Raw genomic sequence first — 25,901 nt, 5'->3', positions numbered from 1 at the left:
ACAAATCTTTTAATTCTTTTTTTTTTTTTTTTTTTTTTTGAGTAGAAATGAAGGTTTTTCATATTCTTGTAATTTGAATGGTTGAGTAATTGTTGCAAGTGATCCATTTCTAACATTTATATAATTAAGGGGAGGAGAGGTGTGCAATTGTAGAGGTAGAGTTAATAATAAGTGTGTTTTTGTTTAATTTATACCTATTTCGTTATATGCAGATCAAACTTCAATTCATTTAGCAAGTTTATAACTAACGTCTTAAGCTAACAAAGTATGACACATCATATTTCATAATAGATTTTTTTTTTTTTAAAATAGTATGTCATAATATACTCGTAATAAGTTTTAAGACCTAACGGAATAATTTGTACTCGTATTATGTAGCATTAAATTAGATAGGTCTTGGTAAAGTCCTGACGGAGTCTTGAAAAATCAAGACCTCAAGCTATGACTCAATCTGTGAGTTAAATAAAAGTATACCTCGTAAATCTCGTATTGTACTAGAAAGCTAACATAACATATGGGAAGAAAATTTTAAAATAAGAATGTGCGAAATTGCTAATCTTTACAACTTTGATTTTCGTGACTTTTTTTTACTCACACTCCACCCCCCAAACTCGTATGATCCGAACCATGTCCTACTTTAATTTCATACTACGTAGAGACATTTACTTGTGCCCATATTATGTCAGTCATTTTAAAAATAACTATCATATTATTTTAATGATATATAATATGACCGGTTTATTATTTCACATTATAAAATGACCACAGTTAGTATTTTAATATCTACAATGCAATTATAATTTTGGACAATTTTAATCCAACATAAAATAAATATTTTAGGACAAACTATATAATAAGAATAAAAATTACATAAATGAAAATAAAAAAATTTAATAAATCAAAAAAATGTTTATAAATACTATTTTATCAAAAACAAAGTAATATAATTAATTACTTGAAAAAAAATATATCAATTATAAACTACAAAACCACCAAAACATTATGATAGTCATATTTCAAACGACTATGGTAAATTTTTTTACATAAAATATACGAAGTACTTAGGGCCTGTTCTCTTACGTTGAAATTCAGTTCAGTTCAGTTCAGCTCAATTCATTTCAGCTCCTAATTTCCTTCTCTTATAAAATATTCATTTCATTTCATTTCAGTTCAGCTAAGTTCAATTCAGTTCAGTTCAGTTCAGTTCAGTTCAGTTCAGCTCAATTCAGTTCAGTTCAGTTCAGCTCAGTTCAGTTCAGCTGAGTTCAGTCAATGAGAACAGGCCCTATTAGTATTGTATTTATTTATCTGCTTTGATTAATCCTTCATATATAGTGAGAGTAGAAAGTTAGGACATGTTCTCATTGTCTGAACTCAGCTGAACTGAACTGAACTGAATTGAGCTGAACTAAACTGAACTGAGCTGAGCTGAACTGAACTGAACTGAACATTTTATAAGAGATGAAAATTAGGAGCTGAGCTGAACTGAATTGAGCTGAACTTAACTGAATTTCAACGTAAGAGAACAAACGCTTACTAATTTACTACTCTATCTTTAATGTTCCCTAAGATTTTGATGTAGAACAATTGGGATAACCGGCTTAAATCAAGGAGATATGCCCAAAATAAACAAATAGATATGGCTGACATTAGCCTGACATGAGCATATACGTTTTACGCAGTATTTTTTGTTTCTTTTATTGGCACTAAGCCACTACTACTCTTATGAGTTACTTGTAATCTTGTATGAGTCTTATGACAAGAAATCTACCCTTCTTCAATAAATCATAAGAATACATATAACACCCTATGTACTACGGAGTACTCCGTATTTTTTGTTCAATAAATTTAATTTTTACCTTGAGCTAAAATCACCTAGCAAAACTTAATTTGATCAACTCATTTTAAATAATTAGATATAATGGATTCAAGGGCATGTGTAAGTATGAAAAAGCATTTAGGGGGCGTTTGGTATAAATTCTGTAAATGTAATGGAAATGATTTATATAAGTAAGGGAAAGGGTAATGATACACGTTACCTTTGATATATGTTTGGTATCTTTATAAAATGGAAACAAATTGAGTTTATGATTGAGGAGGGAAATACATTTTGTTTCCACTAGTTGGATTAGGATAACAATTTGGGGAATTTTGTTACCCTTTGGAAACGGTATTTGTTAGTTGTAGCTCATACCAAACTAATAAAAACGGAAACACTTATTTGTTTACGTTTCTTACATTACAAATTTTCATACCAAACACCCCCTTAATATATGCAAAATTGGGGTTAGGATAAAGAGGTTTTTTAGGTTGGACCAAGTTGTGGCCTACAAATGTGGGAAATCGGGTTTGAATGCGCCCGATTAGAATTTTCAACCACATTTATTTGGTTGATCATGGAAATCCCACTTACATGAATCTAGATAAACTACTTTAGTTATACAAAGTACATAGTATGAAGTAAAACTTCTTAAAAAATATATATTTTTGTCAACCAAACAATGTCTCATTTTTTATTATTATTATCAAATCAAACAATCATTTATTTAATTAATTGCATGTTTTTATCGAAGCTTTAACTACAAAGTGCAATTCAAAACTTTAAAAACAATAGAGATGAAAATTAACAAAATGAACTTGTATGCTATCAAAAAAAAAAAAAAAAAAAAAAAAAAAAAAAAAAAAAAAAAGGAAAAATAAGAAGAAGAAGAAAAATAGCCATAAAAAATTAGAACACTCATTCACAAGTCATAAATTCAAGAAAGGACAAGGACAAAGTCCTAATTTGGGACTTCCAAGTTATACTAGCAGTGGTAGTAAAGCATAAGCTAGATTATTTCCTTATTATCTAGCACCCTTCAATGCCAACAGAGCAGCACCATAAGCAGCTTCTGTTTGAACAGCGCGACTGACTGGCAAACCAAGCACTCTCTCTCGAATTTTAGTCCATTTATCATTCTTTGCCCCACCTCCGGCTGTGAAAACTTCATCTGCCCCAGTTGCCCCAAGATCTTTAAGTAGGCCATAACCTTTTGCCTAAACAGCCTTAAATAGGTAAGGTTACAGAGATGGGAAATACTTGCAAGTTATTAAGTATATAGCTGAAGTTTAAGGGAGATTTTAGTATACCTCTATGCGTGCAATGGACTCTAGAACACCATGCAAGTAATCAGAATCACTATCAGGACGCGGATGTAATCTGCGTGGTCAGAGAGTAATACATAATTCAGCTGTGCAAGCCACTATACATACATTTTTTATAACTGGAAATGTGCAAATCATAAGCACGTTAATCCTTAACTCCCTAAGAGACGATGATCAAACACTAAAGTAGTCATCAAAATCATCAGATAGTTTTCTCAAGACTCAAAAAGTTTTGCTCAGACAAATTTGCTGAAAACTTAAAAGACTTTTTGTATGCCAAAATTTAATTATTTTTTAAATTACTTGATATCTTGAAGCTAGCTTTTTTTTTTTTTTTGGTGTTTAGAGAGCCACAAGGGCGGGGTGAGAATCGATCCCAGGATCTCCTGGAATTGGGAGAGAAGCTCTAACCACTTGAGCTATCCCTCACTCTCATATCTTGAAGCTAGCTTAGTGTACAGAATTTATAAAACAGAAAAAAGCAGCAAGAACCACGGCACCTGTGTGCTAATTAGTCCCTCACTCCCTCCCAAATCACAAATTCTATGACAGTATGCCTTAATCCTACGCCTTTTTCTTGTAGCTTACCAATCCTTGAAAGTGAATAGAAGCCAAATTTAGCAATCCAACATCTATTGAATCTTTCTACTTCGTATGTAATAATAATCGAACAATTATAGATAAAGGTCACTGCATAAGTATAAAATTGAGTTCCATCTCAGTTCTCTGACAATAAAGATGCACACATTAGACAAACAGTGTTGCCAGCCATATTACTTGATTTTCACAAAGTACGCAGTTAACATAAGTGTAGACTCTTACCTGGGCTGCATGTCAGGATCTGCTACAGGAAATCTCTCCCCGGCAGCTGGTAAAGGGTAGTAATCTAGAGAAGAAGGTAGTGCAGGATTTATTTGCTCACTCAGCTTCTCCAGCTGCTCATCAGTAAAAAGTTGCCTCAAGACAGCCCCTCCTGTGTTCGAAGCTCCTCCAACAAGCCACATATCATCAAGCCGATGGCTGTATACTCCAAATCGCGCATCCTCAACCCTGGTTTTACTTAGTAGTTTTATTGCAAGGGTTGAACCCAAAGATGTTACCTAGAAACAGTTATTTAACATAAGTCATTAGCAGAAGTCTCAATTGCAAATCAGGAATAGATATCGAGTTATCAACTCAAGTCTTATATGTTAAATGCAAGTCTTACCGCCTTTCCTGGTTCTGTGGCACGAGCTGCAAGAAACGCGGCAATGCTATCAGTTGTTCCAGCACAAACAACGCAATCCTCAGAGAAACCTGTCAAGCATTTCAATGATTAATATGACATGCCAATATAAGTCAATTCTTACACAGAATTTGACAAAATTATCATTGATTCCTGTCCTCATTTTGAATGATGTCTGATGATAAGAGCTACTGTCACCCTGTTACTTCCCTGCAGAACATACAGCTATTGGCTCATTCACAAAACAAGGCTACAACTTAGCAATAATTCAAAGCCCCTATAAAAATCAAGTAGAAAATGCGAACTCAGATCATATCAAACTCAAAGGTAGAAGGATAACTGCATCTTACAGCATACATTACTTGACTGTATAGAGAATTCTCAGACAGCACAAAAAATGATACCTAATCTTTTTCTGACATCCTCTTTGACATTTGCTATTGCAGACCCTGGAGCTAAAATAGAAGGCAAAACGCTCGAGTAAGGTTGTGACAGCAGCCAAGGTGGATAAGAATCCATCCCAGGATCAAAACCAACCTACACAGTACATACACACAAACCCCATCAGTGACACAGTCCCAAGAAAATCAAAGTTTGAGCGGAATGAGAAGCAGATGAGCCAAGAAGCAAAGTACCTTCAGAGCATTGTTGTAGTCCGAGATGCCTAATTTTCCATGAAGCAGCCAAAGTAACCAATCTGCTTGATGCAATAATGCAGCAGAATCCTTGTTCTGGCTGTCAGAATTCCACCAAGAAACCAGCTTACACAGCGTAGAGGAACCAGTACAGACAGTATGATTTGGGGGAGCTATGGACTTAACTGCTGGTAAAGCATCCGGGCAACTCTCGTTATACAAAAGAGGCCTACATAATGGCTCCCCTGTAGAGCTGCATCCACAAGTCTAAATGCTACAAATTCATATACCACTATAAAAAGGGATATAAAACAACTACTTCCTCCGTTCCTAAATAATATCATTATTCGTAAGGTAGTAAGTCCACAACAACATTAGGCAAATGGAAGGTAAAGGAGTTAACCTGTTAACAATCATAGTTGTAGCAGATGTGCCATCTATGGAAATGGAAGCAACAAGAGGCCGAAGCTGTACTGGAACGTCTTCAAGCAATGAAAATAGTGTTTCTTTCCATGAGCGCGCCCAGTTAACAGATTCTCCATCCTTTCTAGACATTTAACATAAATGTTAATCCCAACAAACTTCATCACTAGTTACTACTACTACTACTAAATACTAATAATCAAGAACTTTTCTAAATTTCTGCCTATTATATACCAATTTACCTACTAGCTAATTTGCCACAAAACATTACACAATACCACATTTTAGTACAAACTTTGTCCCATATAAATGCCAATCAAATAAAAAGTTAAATTAAACAAATGCAATCTTTGCCAATTTATCAACTAAAGCCATAGCAATTTGCCTAACCTAAGAAATGCAATCTTAGCTAGTAATAGTTTAATTATCTACTCTCTGATGTTATAATATCACGTGCATTAGTACGGGTACAATCTAGCTTTAGTAACGAATCAAAATTTGTACTCCATAACACTTATCGAACTTAGCTAAACTTATTTTTCCATTCTACAAAGCAGATTTCAAATTTTCAAGCAGCATAATAAAATTAAATAACATAAATTTTGAACAAAGTACTAAAATTAGAGCATATACCAAATAAAGAGGGTATTCTCTCTTGGCCTCAGCAATGATTTGGGCTTGTTTATCAATGAGAGCATATCTAGCCCCTGATGTACCAAAGTCCATTCCAAGGTATAATCGTTCTGAATTACCATTTTTGCCCTTTTCAGGGTTCTCCATTGATGATGATATCTTTGAGCAATAAACCTTTCCTCTTCTAAATGCTTTATGTACATTTATACTACCATTTCCTGAAATATAGAGTCCAACTTTTGTAAGAAAATATTAATTTGTCAAACTTGTAAAATTAAAGAAAAGGGGGAGAAAATTAAGAAATTAAAATTACCTTGATGAATGAGAGAAAAGAAGGAGACATAGCATGTTATAGGGTGGACTGATGCTTGCATTTCTTCCTGATTTTCTGCTCACTATTCCTCTAGGATAAGGCAATGTGGCAAACTTAACCAAGAGCCAATCCTTTCTTTTTGGTTTGAAGGCAATTCCATATAGGAGCCAAAAAATTAAAAATTAAAAATTGGATATCTCATTAAATAAAAAAAATTTTTAAAAAAAGTTGGTTTAACTAACACGAGTTGTCTAACTCGGCCTTTCGAATAATGATCTTAGGGCTGGTTTTGATTAACTGAACTCTAAACTAAACTAAATATTTTATAAGACAAGGAAATTAAGAACTGAACTGAAATTGAAATGAATTGAAAATAATCTGAAGAAAACAGACCCTTAGCACTCTACTTTAAAGAAAAGAATAGAAAATATAGATGGACTATTAAACTAAAATAACCTAAACACCGGTAAAAGGAAAGTTTTAGAGTATTTTGTTAAGCAACCCGTTTTCTTCCTCAAATTGGCGTGTGAAGACTTGAGTACAAAACTATTGTACAAGATTGGCCTCAAACCAAAAACCTCTTTTATGCTTCATTGATCTTCAATTCTTCAACGATTAGGATGTAACCATTATTTTGAAACAGAGGGTGTATGAAACGGTATGAAGTTAATGTACTAAAAATATCTCATGGGAATGGGCCAGTCCATAATTCATCAACAAGGCTTGTTCAGATTTAAATGTAGATTAAAGAAAAAGTAAGGCCCATTTTTCCTTTGGGCCTCTAACTAGAGAAGAAGTTGAAATAGACGTTGAAGGACGTTAAGGACCACCCCTAATGAGTATTATTGGCCCTATTTATTAATTTATGTGAAGGACAATTATTGAATTATATCATCAACAAAATCGAAAGTTGTCAATGAATATCCAACGTTCATTTTGTTAATAATTATGTATACGTATGAGATTTTAATTGTTTGGTCAGATAATAGCTTTTTAGTTCCCTAGTAGGACCAATTTGATCAATCATCATTAAGACAAAAACATTATTGTAAATTGTTCATAGTATTCCATTACTCCACAATGCTATCTAGTAGCAAAAAAATTGCAATCTTGCGACTATTACACCAATTGATATAATCATATAATATACTTCGTACCAAGTATATATTTAATTTATTCGTTAGGATCCTCGTCCAAATAGAGGTTGCTCAAGGACTACTTGAGGTAGTAAATTGATTATACTTCACGCTTCGTAAGACTCGTAACTATTTATTCTTTTGACAAGGGTATTGTACATATCGATTGTAAATAGGTAAGAGGTTTATCCGTTTATATGATGGTAAGTGGTTAGCTCTGCAAAAAGCATTATGGTACAAGCCTCCAAGGCTAATAAATAGCACAAACAAAAGGAGATCGAATAATATATAGAGTAACAAAATAATAATGGAAGATGAGATCTGCCAGACTATACAATATGCAAAAAGATGATGAAGCTTCTACAAAAAAAAAAAGATGTAAAAGAAAAGTGTGGGACACACGTGGCAAATAAATAGAAGCCCCCTGGCACGTGCGCAAGTAGTGTATAATATGCGTAACACAATATCACATGGTAGTAATGGGAAGTGACAGCTAAGAATAGCACTCACTCTCAGATTCAGTATAATAATACAAGTGACCAAGTGTGTGTATGTAGTTACTCCGTAGTAGTAGTAGTATAAAGATCTAAGAAGGACCACAATATATACTTATATAGCTTGAGTTGTAATTTTAGGCATCAGAAAAAGGGTGGCATAGTAGAAAAAAGATGGTCTCTCTATGTTACTAATCATGGATATTTGAGCATTCTTTGCTTGTACTCTTCTTTGCCAAGAATATTTTTTACTTGTACTATGAGTGGGTCTTGCACCTTCATGGTAGCACTTCGATAACCATTGTTTGTATTCTTGTATATGGTACGTCACCAGACGGATTTCGTATAATCTTATTATGTGAGATCGGATTAACTATCATCAGATGGATTTTATTGATCGTAATAATGATTAGTTACTTTTAGTAAATATTTTTTAATGACTCGTAATAAATTTAGTGCATTACAATTCTATATACCTGAGGGTTGAGGCTCTTCATTCGTTCCACTTTATACATTTTCTTAATACAATATGAGCAATTGTCTCTATATATTGTCAGTGTGATATATATCTGGAGGTTATTTGCTATCGCTCACTTAGCCTGAAACTTTTGGTGATTTAAATAATTAGATTTGGCCTTAGCTATAATTTCAAATAATACAAAATTTAGATACACATTGAATTGCATGGAATAGAATAATTACACATTAGGATAATTGTGTTGTATGTAATCGATTTATATTGTTCAAGTTTGTGTTGAATTGAATTTGGAATTCTCTCAATAATTTTGGGTTAATTAATTAATTAGATAATGCTCCTTGTCATAAGCTCTAGTCACTCTATAACCTTTATGTCAATATTTAACCTTGGGCCCTTGGCGCAACTTTAATTTGCACCTATTGAATTCAATAATTAGTTAGAAGAAGTTAAATATGCACATTATTTTAAACCAGTAGCTAGCCGATAAATTACCTAAAAAACTATTGAAATTATTAGTGTGCTTAAGATTTGAGTGGAGAATGATTAACTAATAACCAAAACAAGGTAAAAAAAAATAATATAAACTAAGCTATCACATCATTTTTGGCCCCAATTAGATATCATCCTCATAGTAGGTGGCATGGTTGATTTAAAACAAATCTATCTAAATATTATCAAAAGGTTATAATAAATTTATGTTAATTAATATGGGTGCAAGAAAATTATGTCTCACCTTTAATTCCTAAATTGCGGGCCACTATAAAGAGAGGTGGAGTGTAATCAATCACCTAGCTAATTTAATTTAATTATTTTGTTTAAGATATTTGAACATACAAGAGGCAAGGAAGCAGAAAAATCATTACTTTTTATTGTTAAGGTTCGTTCAAAGTGTGGACAAAGAGACAAAGCATGGTCTTATTAGGCTGTGTTTAATTAGCATGGAAAATTAATTAAAGTCTCGCTAATAGGGTTATCAACGTCGTTTCAATTTAATTAGATGTCTCTAATTAGACGGGGCTAATATAATCAACGAACAATCGAAACTATTGCCTTAGGTTGTATGAGGGTTTAATGTTTAGAAAAAAATGTACGATTTGTTATTTTTAAAACACTCTTGTTAAATTCGTTTATGAAAGTACAAAGTACTCTATGATTCTTGTATCTTTATGTTTTTTTTTTCTTCTAATAATGTATTGTTTAAGATTTTTTTCATTCTTTTTTTTTTTTATTGAGGTGTGTTTAATGAGGAAGCTATAGATAAATTGATTGAATTGTCAATGTGGGACATTTAATTGATTCTTCATGGATATTTATAGCTTGGCTTTTGATTTAATTGTATAGTTAAGAGCTCTCGAAAAAAAAAAAAAAAACAAACATGCTAAGTACTTACCTTTTTTTTTTATAACAATAAACTAAGAATCATTTTTGCTAAAAATTACTCCCTCCATTTCAGAATATCTAGGACGCTGGAACGGGCATGTAGTTTAAGAAAAATTTGAGTGAAATCATTTAATACTTTTGTTTAATACTACCTCCGTTTCATATTATTTGTAACGATTTGATATGAAACAGAAGTTGTATAAAATTCCCTCTTTTTTTATAATTTTTTTTAAAATGTGGCTATAATTGTAATTCAAAAATTAATGGGCCGTGAAAGAGTAAGGAAAATACTAGTTTTTAACTAGTAGTCTCATGCTATATTTAATAATGTGTTAATTATTTAGAGACGGACAAAAATAAGTGTGTAATACATGTGTTAGTTATTTTGAGTTGAAAAGAATAAAAATTAATAAATTATAGGAAGGACTAAATCAATAGGTCTAAGTTAGTTTAGATAAATAATAATTTTATTTTATTTTTAATGGTAAATTACGGGAAAAATGGCCTTAACTCTATCACAAAAGTGGGGTTTTCAAGAAATCGAACGATCATCACTTGAGAGAGAGATGGAGATACCCATCCCTCCATCTCCTCATTGATCGCCTCCTCGGTTAGCTACCTAGCTGTATAATGATGCAACTAAGAATTTGTTGGACTAAATATTTGGAGGTTTATCAAAATGAGTTGAGACCTGAGAAGTCAAGAGAGTATGTATGGGTGTAGTTAATTAGAAAAGGGGGCCCATAGTGATTCTAACTTAAGGAAGTGGTATCATGTGCAAAAAGGTTCAATGTTCCAAAAGCCAACCAACTCTCACGTGGATTTGGATCTCTTTCGGGTCCTCTTTGCCTTTCTAATTAATTACTTTGCCCTTCACTAAATCACACTTGTTAAACCCAAAATCCTTTATCTTTAATACGGAGTACATTCTACTCTTGCTATTAAAGATTTATTCTATTTACCTTATCTTGTAAGAGCATCAGAGCATGTAACCAAGCTTTGAGTTGGTGGGGGAACTCATCTTATGAATTTGAGGTCACAAGTTTGAGCCCCATCAGCTATAAAATGTTTGGGAGTTAAGAGGTGCCGTTTTAGTAAATTGATATACCAGAGTATTAAATTGTAAAACAACCATTGAAAATTATAAGAAAATAGAAGATTGAGCTCAATAAGCAAATGGTTAACAATGGTGAAATTTCATTACCAAAGTAAATATGCTTTCAGTTAGATACTACCTTCGGGCCTGTTCATATTTACTTATTTTCAGTTCAGTTCAGTTCAGTTCAGCTCCAATCAGTTCAGTTCAGTTCAGTTCCAATCAGTTCAACTCTTAATTTCCCTCTCTCATAAAATATTCAAACTAAATTAACTTTGACCATTTTTTTTTATACAATAAATATGAGTATTTCATAAGTTAACATGTGATATCTTATTAGATTCTTTTTCTAATATCAGCTTTTTATAATTTTAATCTACATAATGTCCGAAGATATTCATGGTCAAAGATATATATTAAATATTGCGCAAATACAAAATGAGTCGAATTTTCAAGAATGGGGGAATATGTATTTCATTCGTTCTTTTATGTTTGATATTGACACATCTATAATACGATAATACGGAGTATTAATTTTCCATGTTCTTCCCTAATAGAACCATTTATAATTTCATAAATTCACTTTTTTTCAAAGTAGTTCAACTTATCTAATTTTCATTTATAAGATTTCTACATGCGGAGTATATTATCTGTGAATAGTGTAGATTTATAAAAAACAAACATAAAGTTTGGACCAAATTTAATTTACAATTAAACTAAGAGTTTGTTCTCATACGTTTATTTTCATTTCAATTCAATTCAGTTTACCTCTAATAAGTTCAGTTCAGTTCAGTTCAACTCTCAATTTCCTTCTCTTATAAAATATTCATTTCAGTTCAGGTCAACTGAGTTCAGTCAATGAGAACAGGCCCTAAGTTTAAATTAGTGAATATAGGTATTGTACATAGGTGAATGCAAGTATACAACGCACCATAAAAGGGGAGTAGTCTAATTGTAATTATTATGCGGTAATTAGCTTACTCCGTAATTATTAATTTACCAAGGAGTACTGGAGTAGTAGGAAAGCAAAGCCAAACATTAAAAAGACCAAAATGCCCTGATTAGTTGAAAGTTTTGAGGAAATTTGTGTTTTACTTGCTCCAGCCTTGACCTTTTTACAGTTTACAACTATCTTATCTGACCCCCTTCGACTGCAACTATGACACACTCCAGTAAATAATGTAAAACTTCCCGCCCATTTTCTTCTCTTTAAACTCTACCTTTTCCCATTTATTTTTTAATAATAATAAAAAAAAAAAACAACTCACCAACTCTCGTTTTCTCTCTCCTCCACGTCATCACTCCCTTCCACATCACCCACAATTGGAATTTTGAATTTGTCAAAATAATCCAAATAATTGATAGCTATTCCTATTCTATTGTCCTCATTTAAACAACAAAAAAAATTTAAAAATGTTGTTCTTTCTTGCTATCTTCCTATTGACTTTTTGGTTATCAAAGTTTAATAATTGATGTCAAGAAGCTCCGAAATAGTACTCCGTGTATAATTATATATCATGAGTTTGTGGATGAATTTATCTTTGTTTAGGTTTTTGCCCTTTGACTAAATAAGAGAATACAATAAGAGTTAATTTATAGATGCTTGGATTTGTGGTTGTTAAATACTAGTACATTCTACTTCATTGTTGGTATTCATATATACATTACGAGTACTTGAAATAATAATAAAAAAAAAAAAAAAAAACTCTAATACGGAGTACAATACTTTGTATAAAAAACTACTCCGTATTTTTGAGGTTGTTACATTTAAAATAAAAGTTGTGACGCTTACTTTATTTATTACTATTTTTTTTATATATATTCTACTGGAATGGTACTTCGTAGTCATTTTTTTTTATTACTCCCTCCGTTTCATAATGTTAGTCCCATATACTATTTTGGGCGTTTCAAAAAGATCTACCCATATTGAATATATTTCATTTATATCTTGATTTTTTTTTGGAATTAATTGATTGTGGATTAATGACATAACTCTAAATAAGGAAATTTTTACCTCAAATTATGTAATTATGACTTGTGCTTTCCTAATTAAAAAATCAAAAAAGTTAAATAAGGTAAACTAATTATGAATTATGTTGTACTTTAATGTTAGATTCTAAATATATTTGTTTTCTTATTTTATGTGATTGATTCTATATGAGACTAACATTATGAAATGGAGGGAGTATATATTTTGATTCAACGTGTAGTTTGATTTAACAAAATCAACATTTTAATTACTATATTAAGAATATTTATGCTTAATACTTCATATATTGTATGGAAGTTACGTTACAAAATATTCCATTTGCCAAGTGTCAATAAACAACTTAACCACTAATATACGAAGTATTTAATTATCTATTTACAATAACTTGATCCTATAAGAAATAAAATATTAAAAAGTATACATGTTAGGATGAGTTAATGACATTTTACTTAAAATTATTAGTTTAAGGTTCGTTTGGCATTGATGTGGTTTTTTGTATTCTAAAAGTATAAGATATGTGTCCCATAATGAATCAAAAATTATATAAACTTATTAAAATTATGATAATTTTGAAAACTGACAACAGAAAAGTGAAAACACCTTTTTCTTGTTTTTTGTTTTTGGTTTTAAAAAAAAAAGGAAACTGAAAACCAAAATTGATGCCAAACAAGCCCTTAACTATTTTTTTTTAAAAAGCACGTGTATGTATGAAGTATATACATATAGTAAATAAGTCAAATTATTTTACTCCATAATTTAAGAAACAAACAAAAGACGTAACAAGCAAGGAGTTTAATGGAGGTAAAAAAATAAGAATTTATTTATTTATTTATTATCAAAAATAACATTGATAAATACAACAATAATATAAATATAATACTACGGCATACAACTATACAAGCTACAACATATTGAAACAAATGAGACAATTTGTAGAACCACGTTCACATCCTCCATACAAATATAATACACCCAAAGAATAGAAGGATTGCAAACTAAAATAAGAACTCGTTATTTCTTTTTAAAGATTATTTAAATAATGTAGTAGCTTATTACTAGTAGTTTAATTTATTTCTTACATTTTTTTGTAAAGGTGATGGAATAGCTTAGATCATAAATAAACATTTTTTTTGTAAGGACAAAACCATAAATAAACTTTAACCATTTTTGCTGTATATTTATTCTTAATTTAGGCCCTGTTCTCTTCACCATAAAAAAAATAATATTAAGTAAAAATAATTTCAGTTCAGTAAAAATAAGTTCAGTTTAGTTAAAATTAATTTCAGTTAAGTAAAATTTAGTTTTTTTTTAAAGAAAAATTATAATAGAAAATCAGTAAAAATAATTTTAGTTCAACAAAAATAATATCAGTTCAATAAAATTAATTTAAGTTCAGTAAAAAATAATTCAATTTTAGCAAATATAATTTTATTTCAGTAAAAATAATTTTAGTTCAACAAAAATAAGGTGAAGAGAACGGGGCTTTACTGTACAATATTTACAAGTCAGACACTTAAAATAATAGGTAGAAATAAGTAAACAAAATGAAAAAAAAAACATTAATTGATACATTTACTCGGATCACCTCTTGATTTCAAACTGAATAGAGTAAAAAAAATCATCATATGAAAAATAAAATATTGTCCATTGCCTCAACTAATTTAATAAGAGTCAAGCATTTCTTAATTAGAGTAATAAAAATTTCAAAGTGAATTAATCTATAGAGTACTCTCCCTCCACTCCCGCCACCTCAGCTCTCCACGTCAGCCCGAATTTGAAAATTTGAATTTCACTCTCTAGAAAAAATAACCCACTAAATTACAAACTCAATTAAAAAATAAAAAAAAACTATATTGACAATTACACCGTCGTCCTCATTACTTCCTACCTCTCTCCCCAGTCACCAGTTATTGGTCATCTTCTTCCTCTCTCCTTCTCTCTTTCTCTCTCCTCCATTTTCTCTCTCTTCTGCAACTCTCAAAACCTTCCATTTTTCACTTACTTTATTAATTAAATTATTTGAATTCATTTTTCAAACCTTCAAAATTAATTTTTTTAAAAAATACAAAAATGCACTTCCTTTTTTGTCATTGACACCATGTGCAATTTCTGACAAATTCTTCTTCCCACAACTTTCTCTCTCCTCCATTTTTGTTCCTTCCAAATTCATTCTTCTTCAAATTGTTGCATTTGACCCAAAAACGGCGTCGTAAAGTAGATGTCGTCAAGGGCAAGAAGTAGTTCACCGTTCAGCCATAATCGGAGAACTTCTAGTCCCTTCTCTTCTTCTTCCTCTACGTCGTCGTTTATGAACACTAGTGGCCGGTTCATTCCCCGGTCTAACAGCTCCTCTTCTTCCTCCTTCCACGGTTCAACCGGTAACAACACTTACGGTTCAAGATCCATGACTCCGAACCGGACTTATGGCGGTCGCTCTCCCGTCGCATTCTCTCCTTCCGATGACCTTCTTCCTGAACCGTTCGATGCTCCTAGATCCACCGCTGATAGTATCTCCGTCACCGTCCGATTTCGTCCCATGAGGTTATTTAATACTATTTAATTTCATTTAATTTTCATTTTTTTTTTGAATTTAGATCTGAATTTTTATTTATTGATGATAAATTGATGGATCTTAATTTTTTGAATTTATTTTTGATTTTATTTTTGCAGTGATAGAGAATATCAGAGAGGAGATGAGGTATCATGGTATCCAGATGGTGATAAGACTGTAAGAAGCGAGTATAGTCCAGCTACATGTGCTTATGCATTTGGTAATCAATTTTACTATTTTTAGGCTTTGAGTTAATTGATGTTGGATTAATTAAGTAAATAAGGAATTAATGTAATGTGGTTGATGAATTGTTGAATTAATGATGTTGAATTTGATTTTGATTATGGTGATCGTAGCAATCGGTTGATGTTTGATTGAATTTGTGTTGGCAGATAAGGTTTTCGGGCCGAATGCGAATACGGAGGAGGTTTATGATGTTGCGGCTCGGCCTGTTGTTAAAGCTGCAATGGATGGTGTTAATGGTATGTATTGTGTAAGGGTTGATCGGACTCGAGTTTGTTGAATGAAATTGGATTTATTGTTTTGATTTTTGGTATTGAGGTGTAATACTGTTGCCAGTGATGATCAAATGGTTATTGATTTGTAGTGCTTTAGATTTTGAGTTGAATTGTGACGGCTAGTGGTGATCTTGTAGTTGATTGTAATGTAGGAATTGTGTTTTTTCGACGGTTAGTGATGTGAAAGTGCACTTTTGATATTGCAGGTACTGTGTTTGCTTATGGTGTTACCAGTAGTGGGAAGACACACACAATGCATGTAAGTGGTTAAGTAGCTGCCTTTGATATGAATACATTATGTTCGTGTTTATTATTGGCTGCGTTAGATTTATCGTAATCCAAATAACAAGTTGGGAATCTTGAGATCAATTAATGAACTTATCTATCGAGATTAACAGTGTATCTCCCCTTATGTTAACTCTTTTGGCGAAGAAAGTCATTACGTTAGATTTGGGTTATTTACAGTGGCTGTTGTAGTGACTCTGGTTTACAAGAATGAGCCATGTCATTGTACTGTGCAATGTTGATGGCAGCTGAAGTAGGATGGATCTGTACCTTTAATTTGTAGACAACTAATCGTTTTAACAAATTATAAAGATTATTTTCTGATTCCCAATTTGAATAGATATCCGAGTAGAATGCCATTGTCACAATTCCACCAAACTCGTTCTTTTATCACCACCAAAAGCTATGATCATTGTGATGGATGAGAGGAGCTATGGTAGGAAATATACATCTCATTTTGTGGGAAGCTACCATGCATTTTGTCACACTCTTAAATATCTAATTGAACAGTTATGGAGTAGAACACATGGTTTTCTTGACAGGCATTGTCACAAATACAATTCCCTCAAATTTGCTCTTTAACCTCCATCTAAGCCATAATCTCTTGAATTGACAGTATGAATGATGATGAAATGATGGGAAGGTTACTCTTTGAGACACTTGTTATGACACCTTTCCTATTGCTGCTTTGGCTACAAGGCCTCAACTACAAGTCCTTGTTTGACTAAATTATTCTTGACTTCTATTCATGAGATCTTTGAAAGTGTTTGAATATATCAGAAATGTCATTGACTAAATGGCTCATGTTTCTTGTTCATAGCTTGGAAAGTAATGATTCATTGTCATTGACTAATCTGATGTTGTTTTTACAGGGGGACCAAGACTGTCCTGGTATCATACCACTGGCAATCAAAGATGTCTTCAGTATTATACAGGAAGTAAGCACACTTTCTTCTCTTGCTATAGCCATTGGATATTGAGCGTTCCATTTGAAGCTGCTCTTTCACCGTTTGCTATTACGTTTTTATTATCTTTTACTACGAACCATGTTTGATTATACGTGGGGTTCAACTAGAATTATCATTCTTTATGTCCTTATATTAATGAACTATGGCTGATTTACTTCGCATTTGGTTCAGACTCCTGGGAGAGAGTTCCTGCTTCGTGTTTCCTATCTCGAGATCTATAATGAGGTAAAGATAACTTATACATTAATATAGATCTGATAATCGAGAAGTTTTTACTGACTTATAACACAGCATATTGACATTTAATATTCACGATGAAGGCTTTTTATTGATCATCCCGTCATGCTATTCTCTTTAATTAAGTTTTCTGTTTCAAGTATTTATCTCAGGGTTTACTTATGAGTAGAATTGTATTTAATCTGAATCGTGTGATTTCAGGTTATAAATGATTTGCTTGATCCAACTGGTCAGAATCTACGTGTAAGAGAAGATGCCCAGGTTTGTGTTGGTTTCAGTTATTGGCTGGAACATAATCTTTCCATATTCATTTGTGACAGTACATAAAAATGATCGTGCAAGATTTTTCAGGGAACTTATGTTGAAGGCATTAAAGAAGAGGTTGTTTTGTCTCCTGGGCATGCATTATCTTTTATTGCTGCTGGGGAAGGTACATTTAAGAGTTTGATGCCTTATGATTTCTTATTTTACCGTCTTTAAGTTCCTGTTATTAAATCAGTTTTTATGCCTGCAGAGCATCGCCACGTTGGTTCTAACAATTTTAACCTTTTCAGTAGTAGAAGCCACACCATATTCTCACTGGTAAAGTTGACTTCTGTACTTTGTGAACTTTATGCTAACTTCTCTCTAATTATGTCTGTTTTTGGCTCTTAGTGTTATGTCTTTGCTGCTGCTCCATTATTTTACTACATTTATTGGAATCATTAGCTGGTTCGTCGTCCATTTGAGACAATCTCAGTAATCTAAAGTGGCTTATATAAATCTCTCTAAGTAAGACCAAGATTCTCTGTAGTTTAATTATTATTCTGTTTCCATATGCATGGGTTATTTGGGTTTCCAGAAATTAATTGTAGTATGCAGCCTTCAAGCATTGTAAGGACCGCTCTCGGATATGTGAAAGTTACTCTTGTCGGTTGGCATGTTATTTGTACTGCTTGATGGCTGCATAGATTGTTAATTTCTGAAGAATCTTATTGTAGGCTTCATTGCAGAAATGTATCTAATAGTTTGACAAGATTAGGATGCATACTTTTTTCTTTAACTTTGTCGTCCATATGTATCTAATTTTTCCATTTGCAAGTAGTTTTATAGCAGCCTAAAAAGGGTTGACATGTTAGAGGATGTATTGTCATTTGCAGTTTCTGAGATTACCCAGATGTATATGTTCCAAACAGGACCTTAAATTTGTATATTTACTGAAAATTTAGTATAGTTGCCAATGTGGCTTTATGCATAATTTACCGATTTTTACAGTTTAGGCAATTCTGAATTTCTGTTTATATGCCATATTTATTGACCTGTAATTCACTTTGTAGATGATAGAGAGTGGTTCCCATGGTGATGAATATGATGGGGTGGTATTCTCACAGCTGGTACATTTCTGATCTATGATTTAGTGTATGAAATGTGCAATTTTGAAGATTTTTCTGTATGACAATATGTTATTTTATTTACCTTTTTTTTTTTTTTTTTTTTTTTTTTTTGTAGAATTTGATTGATTTAGCTGGATCCGAAAGCTCCAAAACCGAAACAACAGGATTGAGAAGAAAGGAAGGTTCATATATCAATAAGAGTCTTTTGACTCTTGGAACCGTAAGTGCTCCACATTTATATCTGTTTTCTCCCAAATGTATTTTGCATTGAATTTATGGTGTAGGCGTTTTGCAAGTAGCTGACTTGTCCCAGCAGGATCATCTGGCTAGAATTTTTCTTTGGTTGCACTACTCTTTTTCATGCCATATAATGTGCTTTTTTTTTTTTTTTGGATGTGAAGGTCATTGGGAAGCTCAGTGAGGGGAAGGCATCTCACATTCCTTATCGAGATTCGAAGCTTACTCGCCTTCTGCAATCCTCTCTTAGTGGTCGTGGACATGTTTCAGTAAGTTGGAGATAGATATTATTTTTACACTAGGGTTCCATGAAGGAATTGAATCATACTTTTAAGATCACTCATTATTGTAACTTCTTGTAATGCAAAAAGGTCTGGACAATTTTTGATCGCATTCTTGTTTTAATAACTGTCTGTTGCTGGCGTGTTGTGAACTAGCAAACACCGCTGTTTGTATTCAAATTAATATTTGGTGGCACAATCGCACAATACGATTTTTTTTATTATGATTTAGCAACTTTCTTATCACAGGCCTTTTGTTGGAAATTTTGCAGCTTATATGCACAGTTACCCCTGCATCTAGTAGTATGGAGGAGACTCATAATACTCTGAAATTTGCTAGCAGGGCTAAGCGTGTGGAGATATTTGCTTCACGTAATAAGGTATGCCTTATCCATGTGGAAATGTAATCCAACGTTTTGTTGACCATTGGACTCCAGTATGTTGAAATTAACTAATGATGTATGAAATTTATTATTGTGCAGATTATTGATGAGAAGTCCTTAATTAAAAAGTACCAGCGAGAAATTACAACTCTTAAGGAAGAACTTGATCAGTTAAGGAGAGGAATGCTTGTTGGAGTTAGTCATGAGGAGATTTTGACCTTAAAGCAAAAGGTTCCTTGCTGTTTTAACTAGTACTTAACAGTAATTATATTTGCTGTTTTGTATGCATTGTTATGCTTATTCTAGTATTGGTTCTAGTTGGAAGAAGGTCAATTTAAAATGCAATCAAGGCTAGAGGAAGAAGAAGAAGCAAAGGCAGCTCTGATGAGTAGAATACAGAGGCTGACTAAATTGATACTTGTTTCCTCAAAAAACAGTATTCCTTCATATCTGGGTGATGCTGCTGGTTACCAGAGAAGTCACTCTGATGATGTAAGTTCTGCATGATCTTAAGTTTATTTTTTTTGACAAGCTTGCCTCCAATATGAAAAGGTTACCTACTACATCGTCTCTTTCTCATGACATGCCTCTTTATTTTTTTCTTCCTTTTTGGCCATTTATACTCCCTTGCCACTTGCCACCAATCCACCATACAGTCCATTATCCTCATCTACCTATGATCACTGCTTCTAGGCCTTTTGACACTAGGAAAGAAACAAGAGATTGGAAAACATGAAAATTGTCAACTTATTGAGGAGGCCTAGAGTGGCATGTGAACCAATAAAAGTTACCTTCTGGAGAGACAAAGATTGTGTTCTACGCTTATAACATTTTTTGTATTTATCTGGTCTCAGAAATTAGAGCTTGGGGACTGTGAAAACAATAAGGATTCCCCGTCAGCACTGTCAGATCCTGCGGTTGATTTCCAACACAAACGCTCATCTAGCAAATGGAATGACGAACTTTCTGCAGCTGGCAGCATACTCGCAGAATCTAACGAAGCTGGCGAGTTCATCAGTGGTTCTAACCTTACAACTGTATGTATTTTGTTTTATTCAGTCCTGATACATATGTCTAGTTATGTTTGTTTTCCTTTTTCATAAATGTGAATGATTTATGTTATAATTTAGTTGAAGGCATAATGGCAATGATTGTTGCTGCAAATATCAAAATATGAAGGCTTCTAATTTTCCTGCTCAAAGTACCACCAGCTTGTTTTAAATTAATTTGAAATTAAGCTATTAGATAGTTCTTTATTTCTGAATTCATTAGCCAAATAAATGACCATACTTCTTTGATCTGAACATTGTTTTTGTTCTGCTTTTTTTGAATGTTACTTTTTGTTTTTTTACCCTGTTTGCATCCTTCTCACTATTTCATCATGTTGTTGAATAATATGTTGCAATTTATTGTGAAATTCTTGCACAAGTGTGCTTTTACTTATTATATGTGCTCTTTTACATGTGAGACAAATGCTAAAATTCTCTGTTAATTATTATCATTGTTGTTTGCTTATAATTTCTTATGCATTCATGTATTTGTTGGGTGTCAGGACGATATAACTGCATCTGATGAGATGGACCTTCTTGTGGAGCAAGTGAAGATGCTTGCTGGTGAAATTGCTTTCAGTACAAGCACACTGAAACGCTTGGTTGAGCAATCTGCAAATGATCCCGATGCCGCCCAAAGCCAAGTATGCTTTTCTTATTGCCCTTTTTCATACAGCTTTTACCATGTTGGAAATCAGTCTTAGTATATGTGCTTGTGCTTAGACTAGATGGGGAATTTCGGTGTTAAGTTCCTTGTAATACCATTATTAATACACTTTTTTAGATTGCTCTAATTGATATTCTCGGATTGCCCTAGGACATTAATTTCCTATAAGGGTGCATTTATATTTTTAAAGTATTGATACCCACTTTATCTATACATGTGCTCCTATATGAAATTATGAAGTCATGGCCTCTTGTTTCTAAGTGAAATTTTTGTAGATTTCTAGATTAGCTGATAAATGTATATATATCCATTAATGCGAGTACCCATATTTAATGTTGATTTCTACTGTTCTTATAATTCTCTGAAATGCAGATCCATAATTTGGAATGTGAAATCCAAGATAAGAGGAAGCAGATGAGGCTTCTAGAACAGCGCATTATCCAGAGTGGTGAGGCTTCAGTGGCAAGTGCGTCATTGCTTGATATGCAGCAGGTTGTCTTCTAGAACAATCTGAATTACTGTTCTCTGTAGCCTACATCCTTTTTTTTCCCTCTCAACTCCATGGCCTTTGTGTGAGTGGGCCATGTGCGAAGATGTCGTCTTTTAACATCTCACCTTCCTCTGTGACAGACTGTTACAAGATTAAAGACCGAGTGTAGCCAAAAGGAATTTGAGTTAGAGGTATGTTTCTCTTTGCATATAAGTCTGAATGACAATGGTTTTCTTTTTTACTGCTGCAGTACTCTTGAAGTGATACTGATACTGTATTGTATCTAACATAGTACATGCACCTGTTTACCATTTAGCACTGCATGTTCATGTAAACTTTGCTTTTTTTTTTTTTTTTTCATCATCAAATTTTGTTGTTTCTGTGAATATTACTTACCATTTCGAAATATCTATATGCATGATGATTTTCTATGCTTCTGGCTATTCTCCTTTCCATCAATCAGCTCATCAAGAATTTGTTGGTACTTGTTTATTGGTTATTTGGCGTTGTAATCATTTATTTTTCCCTTTGGCAACTAGCCATTGGAGAGCACTCCTGAATCCTGATTGATGGTTTATGACGTGGATATTTGTGTTTGACTAGTCAAAAGAATATGTTTAAGCATTTTGAACTAGCATCCTCTGTGTCTGCTACAGGTGCATTTTGATGGTTGATCTTGTTATACAAATGACTAATGAAACCTTTTCGATTGGTTTAAACTGTGATGAGTTGAAATGACTAATTCTAACAAAAGCATTTTTATCAAGTGGATTCATCATTAATCTTCTCTTGCAGTTAAAAACAGCCGACAACCGGATTCTTCAGGAACAGCTTCAAAATAAGGTATCTTAGTTTTTGTCTCGATTTAGTGTTTCCTATGTGCTGGGAGAATAAAATTATATGCACTGTTAGTCTTACTTTTGTATTTCCTGTTTCTTACAGTGTGCAGAAAATATGGAACTACTGGATCGATTGAATGCCCTGGAAAAGCATGTGGCTTCAACTGGTGATGATTTTCCTTTGCCTTCTGAACAGGCCACGACTGATGAGTATACTGAGGAATTGAGAAAGAAAGTTCAGTCACAGGTGAATAATTTTCTTAAGATATAGTTCACTGTTTCATGGACTCTAATAGTTTTCATAATGATAATGTGAGTTTGTTATGTTGATATCTTGAAAATTAGGTGTGCTCGAAGATTGGAATTATAGCCCTTTGCTTAGCTAAACTCTATCTGTGCAATCTATTAAATTATATTTAGTTATTTATGTGGTTTTTTTTCTTACAATTTCAAACCATTTATAAAACTGTATGATTGTATTCATTTTGTTCTTTGTATAGCGATAATTCATCTTTATCTTATTCATTTAAGATTGTCGACTCTGGAAATTTTTTTAACCTAAATAAGCTATAGAATTTAATATTTTCTGTTTGTGCAGGAGATGGAAAATGAGAAATTGAAGCTGGAACATGTTCAGTTAGTGGAAGAAAATAGTGGATTGTGTGTGCAGAATCAAAAATTATCCGAAGAGGCTTCCTATGCTAAGGAACTAGCTTCTGCTGCTGCTGTTGAGCTGAAAAACTTGGCTGCTGAAGTAACAAAAATTTCATTGCAGAATGCAAAACTAGAAAAGGAATTGCAGGCTGCTCGTGAATTTAGTCACTCCAGAGGCTCCCAAATTTCCAATGGTGGTAATCGGAAACATGGGGACGGCATGAAAGCTGGAAGAAAAGGTCGATATCCTGGTCGTGGTAATGATGTATCAGGAGGATTTTATGATGAATTTGACTCTTATAATTTGGATCTGGAAGACCTTAAAATGGAACTACTTGCACGGAAACAGAGGGAGGCAGCTCTTGAAGCTGCTTTGGCTGACAAAGAATATGTGGAAGAGGAATGCCGGAAAAAGGTTGAAGAGGCTAAGAGAAGGGAGGTAGCTCTTGAAAATGATTTGGCAAACATGTGGGTGCTGGTCGCCAAGTTGAAGAAAGAAGTCGGAGCTGCTCACGAGTCTATGTCTGATGAGAGGCTTGATAATGGGGATATTTCGAACGGACAGAAAGCTGCTGAGGTAGAGAAAAATGGCTTCATCAAGGAAACTCAATCTTTGGAGGTCAACAAAACAGCTCAAGATGCTCCCAGCGAAGAGCCATTAGTTGCTCGGTTAAAGGTGACTATTTTATGCTCAGTTTTTGTTATAATTGTACTTCATGGTAACGAGTCTCATGACTCATGATGGACAGGATTAAACTTTTACCATGTACATTAACATAGAACTTTGTGAGCAGAAATATTGGTGATTCAGCTTTTGTCCATTAGTAACTGATGTATTGTAAATATTAGGCAAGGATGCAAGAGATGAAAGACAAAGAAAAACATATGGGCAATGGAGAGACAAATTCCCATCTGTGCAAAGTTTGTTATGAATCACCTACAGCTGCAATCCTTCTTCCTTGCCGACATTTTTGTTGTAAGTTATCCGTATTGTTTTTACCTTTGTTCAACATTTATGCCAGTTTTTCAAAATTAGTTACGCTTGGTCTCTTTGCAGTATGTAAACCTTGTTCACTGGCTTGTTCAGAATGTCCTATATGCCGCACAAATATAGCAGATAGAATTTTCGCATTCACTTCATGACAATGTGTGTTACACACTTACACCCGTGATTATGAAGGTAATTAACTGGTATGTGATAATTTACTACGATAATCTAGTCTTTTACAAATTTTATGTTCTTAACGATAGGTCTTTTTTGCCTTCATTTTTCAGGGGGTATTTAAATTTTTTTGCCGTATTTGCTGAGTTTCAGTTCCATGGCCGGTGCAAATTCTTTTATTAGTTAGCCTGTATCTATTCCCCCCAGGTATATTATTTTTCTTATTTCTTTTTTTAGTCCCTCGGCTTTTCCTTTTTCCCGCTAAGGGTTGTAAAATAAGAACTCAAAATAGAAAAGGTGAAGAATTGGGGGTGAGAGGACAGAGGAAACCTACATCAAAAGGTTGCATATTGCTGCATGTTGATTGTTTTCTAGTGTGCAGCAGTGTTGTGATGTATACCCTGTTTATTGTTATTGTATAGAAGAAACAGCGTAAGCTTCGAAAAAGAAAATATGATCTCTATAATCACATTTCTTGCATCAAGAACTTCTTTAATTTCCCCCCACCCCCATGTACTCCCTACAAATATGCCATGAACCGACGTCTAAAAGACTTATGCGTGCACTTATTCGCAGTTAAATTAATCAGTTTAGTTATTATCATTTGCAACTCGAAGGAGCAAGATGAGAAGAAACTCCCATGCCCAGTTTTATAGTAAAGGATCTTAGCCATAACACTACTTTAATGTTAAGAACACTCGAAAGAAAAACGAGGCCGTTTCTTGTCACACCTGAATGAAGATTAGAGGTTACAATCATGTGGCATCATGTTCAATCTCGTGTAATATACTCCAACAAGTTAAGAAGAATGAAGATGAATAATTCGTTTTCATAATGAACAAGATTGCTTTCTTCTAAATCTAAACTTTTATGTCTTTAAGCAAGTTGAATGTTTACGTTTCCTCATTTTTTTTATGAAGTTTCACTCAATTTTCGATGAAATAAGCTTCCTGCGTTTTTACGCTTTCTGCATTGCGTAGTAAACAAATCTTCTCCAGTCAACAGCGCTGTTAATGGATAAATAAGTTATCTTACGAGTTAATCCAATTGTGCTGTATAAATTTCCATTACCAATATATTTTTGTAGTATTAAATTCCGTTACCTATTAGTTTTCGAATTTCAATTTATAACTACTCATCGCTAGTTCACTAACTCTAATGATCCATTTGGTAGGCGGGTAATAAATGATAACAATGGAAAAGCGTTTATAAATATGTATTATGCATTGGATGTAATGTCGCATTGTCTATGGTTATGAT

General features: G+C 33.0%; 2 protein-coding genes across 6 annotated transcripts; one reads left to right on the top strand and one right to left on the bottom strand.

Annotated features, from left to right (window-relative positions):
- Positions 1–2,697: 2,697 nt before the first annotated feature.
- Positions 2,698–6,526, bottom strand: LOC145558880 (D-ribulose kinase-like). 3 transcript variants are annotated; one of them, XM_081620238.1, is made up of 9 exons: positions 6,374–6,526; positions 6,061–6,278; positions 5,408–5,547; positions 5,005–5,257; positions 4,774–4,906; positions 4,352–4,440; positions 3,967–4,244; positions 3,130–3,199; positions 2,698–3,036 (listed from the first exon to the last, which is right to left on the bottom strand). In XM_081620238.1, the coding sequence occupies exons 1-9, from the start codon at positions 6,432–6,434 to the stop codon at positions 2,845–2,847; spliced, it is 1,434 nt and encodes a 477-aa protein (XP_081476364.1). In that variant the 5' UTR covers positions 6,435–6,526; the 3' UTR covers positions 2,698–2,844. The 3 variants fall into 3 exon arrangements, with proteins under 3 accessions (XP_081476364.1, XP_081476365.1, XP_081476366.1); XM_081620240.1 differs by having other exon boundaries at positions 2,906–3,045; XM_081620239.1 differs by lacking the exon at positions 5,408–5,547 and having other exon boundaries at positions 5,005–5,271.
- An 8,303-nt stretch (positions 6,527–14,829) lies between these two features.
- On the top strand, positions 14,830–25,118 carry LOC145558879 (kinesin-like protein KIN-7D, mitochondrial). 3 transcript variants are annotated; one of them, XR_014092615.1, is made up of 25 exons: positions 14,830–15,488; positions 15,618–15,718; positions 15,891–15,980; positions 16,223–16,275; positions 17,174–17,239; positions 17,441–17,494; positions 17,708–17,767; positions 17,858–17,936; positions 18,021–18,088; positions 18,823–18,879; positions 18,995–19,099; positions 19,281–19,385; positions 19,670–19,777; positions 19,880–20,011; positions 20,099–20,272; positions 20,635–20,817; positions 21,333–21,473; positions 21,869–21,988; positions 22,127–22,177; positions 22,782–22,829; positions 22,929–23,072; positions 23,424–24,155; positions 24,329–24,455; positions 24,567–24,659; positions 24,755–25,118. XR_014092615.1 is itself a non-coding variant. In XM_081620236.1 (25 exons), the coding sequence occupies exons 1-24, from the start codon at positions 15,166–15,168 to the stop codon at positions 24,620–24,622; spliced, it is 3,207 nt and encodes a 1,068-aa protein (XP_081476362.1). In that variant the 5' UTR covers positions 14,830–15,165; the 3' UTR covers positions 24,623–24,659; positions 24,755–25,118. The 3 variants fall into 3 exon arrangements, 2 of the variants coding, with proteins under 2 accessions (XP_081476362.1, XP_081476363.1); XM_081620236.1 differs by having other exon boundaries at positions 24,537–24,659; XM_081620237.1 differs by having other exon boundaries at positions 24,537–24,670.
- Positions 25,119–25,901: the final 783 nt, after the last annotated feature.

Source organism: Chenopodium album, chromosome 9 (genome assembly GCF_948465745.1).
Source record: "Chenopodium album chromosome 9, dcCheAlbu1.1, whole genome shotgun sequence".
Taxonomy (NCBI): Eukaryota; Viridiplantae; Streptophyta; class Magnoliopsida; order Caryophyllales; family Amaranthaceae; genus Chenopodium; species Chenopodium album.
Note: the sequence above shows the minus strand (reverse complement) of the source record. Positions and strands in the feature narration are given on the sequence as shown.